Raw genomic sequence first — 4,328 nt, 5'->3', positions numbered from 1 at the left:
AGTTACAAAGAGATATGTGGCTGTAACCAAGCACTGAAATTACATGGTGTTCATCACTTTGACTTGTTTTCTATCAGTTTCACACAGCAAGCAATCCAATGCAGCTTTACACATAACAGCTACTCTGGCATCTATACATGTCTTGATGCCATGTAAAGACAGAAAAAGCCCTGTACCATTGCACCCATTTGCCCTTAAAAAGGGAGTTTAATGTTAATGCAGTCAATGTCTAACACGGGTGTAGTGTGTTAAAAGGTAATGTCTTCTCCTGTTGTTTTTGTAAGGCTGAAGTCTTGAACCTATTCATTAGTTTTGATTTGTACATCAAATAGGATACAATTTACTGTGAAAGTCCTAAGAGAATTCTGTTCTTCATATGTACATACACTGCTACAATACCTTTACAACTGAGTGGCAAAGATTTAACATGAAAAACAACAAAATTCACTGCAATTATTACAGATCTAGTCTAAATAAAGAGAACTAAGAGCATTAATATCACATTTAAGCAAAACACAGAGGCACAAATGTACTTTCCCTGGTCATCACTCACCTTGCTTATTCTGTACAATACTTCTGGTCTCCTGAGAATTTGGTAGTTTAAGACCAAAATAGAAATCAAATCATTAAATACATTAATTGAGGCAACGACAGAATTATGCTTTAGTATAACATACAAAATATGGACAAAAGTATTGAGACACCCCTTCTTATTATTGAATTCATGTGTTTTAGCCACAACAATTGCTAACAAGTGTAATAAATCAATTAAAGGAAATTATGAGGTCCCAACTTTGCAGTAACAGTTTAGGGGAGGCCCCTGTTGTTCTAGCATTACATTGTCCCTGGGCACAAAGCAAGCTCTATAAAGATATCAAGAAAAACCTAGTTAAAAGAAACACCAATGACCTGCACAGAACCCTGACCTCATCCCCTTTTGAAATTAACTGGAACCTTAATTAAGGCTTTCTTGACCAACATCTGTACCAAACAAGTCCTGTAAGAAGCATTCTCACAAAAGTGGCTGTTACAGCTGAAAACATCACATAAATGCCACTCTACTTTAATACTATCTGTTTTTAAAATGGGTCCAACAAGCTCATGGTCAGGTGTCCAAATACTTTTGGCCATATAGTGCAGTCAGTTAGCCAAAATAGATACTTAAACAACCATAACAGTTCAGCCTGCACTGGTGCAGACATGCAAACATTTTTTAGTAAGGCTTCTGGGTCTCACAAAACTATTTACAAGAGTAAGCATAGCACAATGTATCTTTACGCCAACGTATTGTGCGAGGCACAGTGATGCTATATCCTCCCAAACCACCCTGTGAAAATTCTTCCTCAGGTTGTTCATTTAGCAAGTTCATCCAGGATCACAGCTGACTTTTGCAAACTGCAATATTCTCAAGTCACAGGAGGCAAAAAGTTTTGTCTGCATCACTTTACACAACGAGCATAAAACAAGAAAGCACAATTTTAACTGACGCATTTTATATTCAAAGCATATTTATATTAACACACATACTTGCTATAAACACCAGATTAAAAGTTTCATTGTAGTAATAAATGATGTGAACAGTGCTACACAGTGATAGGTTTAGCTATTTTCTTTCAATTTTTTTTTTCTTTGAACTCATAAGCTCTTTTACATTTACATTTGTAGCATTTAGTAGATGCTTTTATCCAAAGTGACTTACAATTATGATGGAATACAATTTGAACAATTGAGGGTTAAGGACCTTGCTCGGGGTCCAACAGTGGCAACTTGGTGGTGGTGGGGCTTGAACTAGCAACGTTCTGACTACTAGTCTAGTGCCTTTACTGTGCTACCACTGCCCATTTGTACTGGCTTACAAACCCAGTGGGGCAAATGTAAGTGGTAAATGTAACCCAGTGGTAGTAAATGTAAGTGTACAAAAGAAGTGATTACCAGAATAATATAACACAGAATTGTAAATTTTGGCCCCTGTACCCCACTACCGCTGGACTCCAGGGTTCGAATTCCTAGCTGTGCTACTGGGCGGTTGGGTGTCTACATACACGCACGATTGGCTATCTGGACCGTGTTAAATTGGCCTACTGTCTGGGGTGTGTTACTGCATTGCACATAGTGATTACATAGTGGTGGTAAACGTTAAAATAGAATTAAAAACATAAAATTGTACATTTCTCTGAAAAAGTAGTTCTCAGGAATAAATACATCACTGCCAGATGAAGAGCTGGATAACACTACAGGTTTACCTATTTGTTACATGGTGTATATGAGTAACTTCAGACCCAGTAAGCATTTATCAGTCTTTGTTCAGGCTTAAAGACCAGACAGTAGCTTTATCAGAGGAACCTCTCTCTCGCCCACCAAGCTGTCCCTTTTCAGGCTAGTTCCCTTGTTCACTACTTTGATCTTCAGAGCCAGGCTTTTCACTTGTGTCGAGCTCACTGAATCAAAGAAGAAATCCTCGTTGAAGACTGGATTGCGGCTGTTCTTCATGATGGTGCTTCTCTGCTTCTGCTGCTTGCCTGGGTTGAGGTAGAGTGAAATGCAGCAATTGATGCTTTTTATGTCAAACGTCTGATCATAAAGGTCCTCAGCTGCTATAATGCGAACACGCAAGCGTGCTGTCCCTGCATCGTAATCAGCATAAAGCCGAACCTTTCCTCCCTTGTGAAGGTTGACTGTGTGCTCCTTTTGCGATCTGTCTTTTCCATGAAGATGATCCAGAGGTCCACCGCCTGCGGGAGAGTGGAGCCGCCTGGGGACGCTCGGGCTGGGCTCTGCTGAACTGCACTCATCTGTGGAAAGTGAACTATGTCGGGCAAACTTCCTCTTAGCCTTGACAACTTTGGCTTGGGTTTCATGGGTGAAGATCTTGAGAAAAGAAGCGGACCGAGACAGCAGGGGTGAGCTAAAGGGAGAGGATTCTGCTGAGGAACAGGTGTCACTCTCACCCCCGCTGAAGTAGCGGTATGGATTGATGTGAGATGTGTTAAAGTCCAGAGGATTAAGATGGTTAACCTCAATGGTGCTCTTGCCCTGAGACTTGCGATGGGTGTTGGGGGACGTGACTGGACTTGTGTGGTCGCAGTGAAACAAGGATTCTTTCCGACGAGTGTGGGGACTCTCCATTAGAGTGGCAAATCCATAAGAGGTCTGAGTCTTAGGGATATAAGGCAGGGACATAGCTGTTTGAGACTGAGGATCAGCATTAGTGTCACCAGCAACAACATCATCCGCACTCTCAATTTGAATAATATGACGATTTGCTGCCCTCAACAAGTTTTTGGTATCTCCAGTAAGTTTGCTGACCAGACGAGGACTACGAGGGCTGTTGATCGTCCTGTTGTCAATAGTCTGCTCTGAGGTCGAGGGCTGCAGACCCTCCTTGGGCTTCACGTCTGGTGTTTCAGCCTCTGGTGGACAGCTCACCAGTTTGGGAGGAATGAAGAAGTCGGGGATTTTGTCAGGTGTGAGAACATTGCTGTAGATGGGGGCTTTGTCTTGTTTGTCATTTGGGTCGAACGTGCCTGGACGGGGCACATTCTCCACTGAGCTTCGAATTTTGTCCAGGACCCACATAATTCTTTAGGTCTTGACACAGAAAAGTTGGGCTTCTGTCTGCAAAATTAGGTATCAGAGTTTTAACATATGTAAATGAAAGAGTAGCCAGCATTTTAAGCAAAATATACAAACCCAATTTCCAGCAAAGTGGAAACTTTGTGTAAAATGCAGTAAAACCGAACAATCTGATTTGTTAATTCTCTTGAATCTTTATTAACCTGACAAACAGAGGTGAATCCTCCTTTTAAACCCAATCATGATTCCCTTAACTGTTACAAATTTACCTGCTTATTATAGAATTTTATTTTGCCCCATCCCAACTTTTTTTGGAGCGTGTTGCAGGCATCAAATTCTAAATGGGTTTCATTGTATTTACAAAATACAATGATGTTGAAAACACTGGAAATATCTTCTTTCTACTTTTGTCAGTTAAATAAAAATTCAAGAGAATAAACAAATTATAGATTTGCATTTTACAAAATTTCCAAACTTTTCTGAAAATTGGGTTTGTAGTATGCGGTTGTATCATATAAGTTCATATATTTTTTACATTACATTACATTACATTTACATTTAGCCGACGCTTTTGTCCAAAGCGACTTACAATAAATGGAGTACATCTCTAAAAACAGCATAAATAATATAAAAATAAGAAAAGAAAAAATAAATAAACGAAATGATTTGCTAGATTACCAGGCCAGAAAGGTGGCATAGACAAAGAGGAAGAAGAACTAGAGGAGGAAGAGTGGAGGAGAGGGAATGAAAATGAG

The 4,328-nt window shown here is 40.0% G+C and overlaps 1 protein-coding gene across 1 annotated transcript; it reads right to left on the bottom strand.

Annotated features, from left to right (window-relative positions):
- Window positions 1-2,268: 2,268 nt before the first annotated feature.
- LOC134331797 (C2 calcium-dependent domain-containing protein 4C) lies at window positions 2,269-3,576 on the bottom strand. Its single transcript, XM_063013322.1, has one exon. It carries the CDS (start codon window positions 3,574-3,576, stop codon window positions 2,311-2,313), a length of 1,266 nt encoding a protein of 421 aa, XP_062869392.1. The 3' UTR covers window positions 2,269-2,310.
- Window positions 3,577-4,328: the final 752 nt, after the last annotated feature.

The sequence above is a fragment of the Trichomycterus rosablanca genome, chromosome 17, assembly GCF_030014385.1.
Source record: "Trichomycterus rosablanca isolate fTriRos1 chromosome 17, fTriRos1.hap1, whole genome shotgun sequence".
Taxonomy (NCBI): Eukaryota; Metazoa; Chordata; class Actinopteri; order Siluriformes; family Trichomycteridae; genus Trichomycterus; species Trichomycterus rosablanca.
The sequence above is the reverse complement of the archived record's forward strand: the minus strand, read 5'-3'. Positions and strand labels throughout refer to the sequence as shown.

Bases quoted from the DNA above. Each gene is read 5' to 3' on its own strand.
- LOC134331797 (XM_063013322.1), bottom strand. From the start codon at position 3,576: ATGTGGGTCCTGGACAAAATTCGAAGCTCAGTGGAGAATGTGCCCCGT.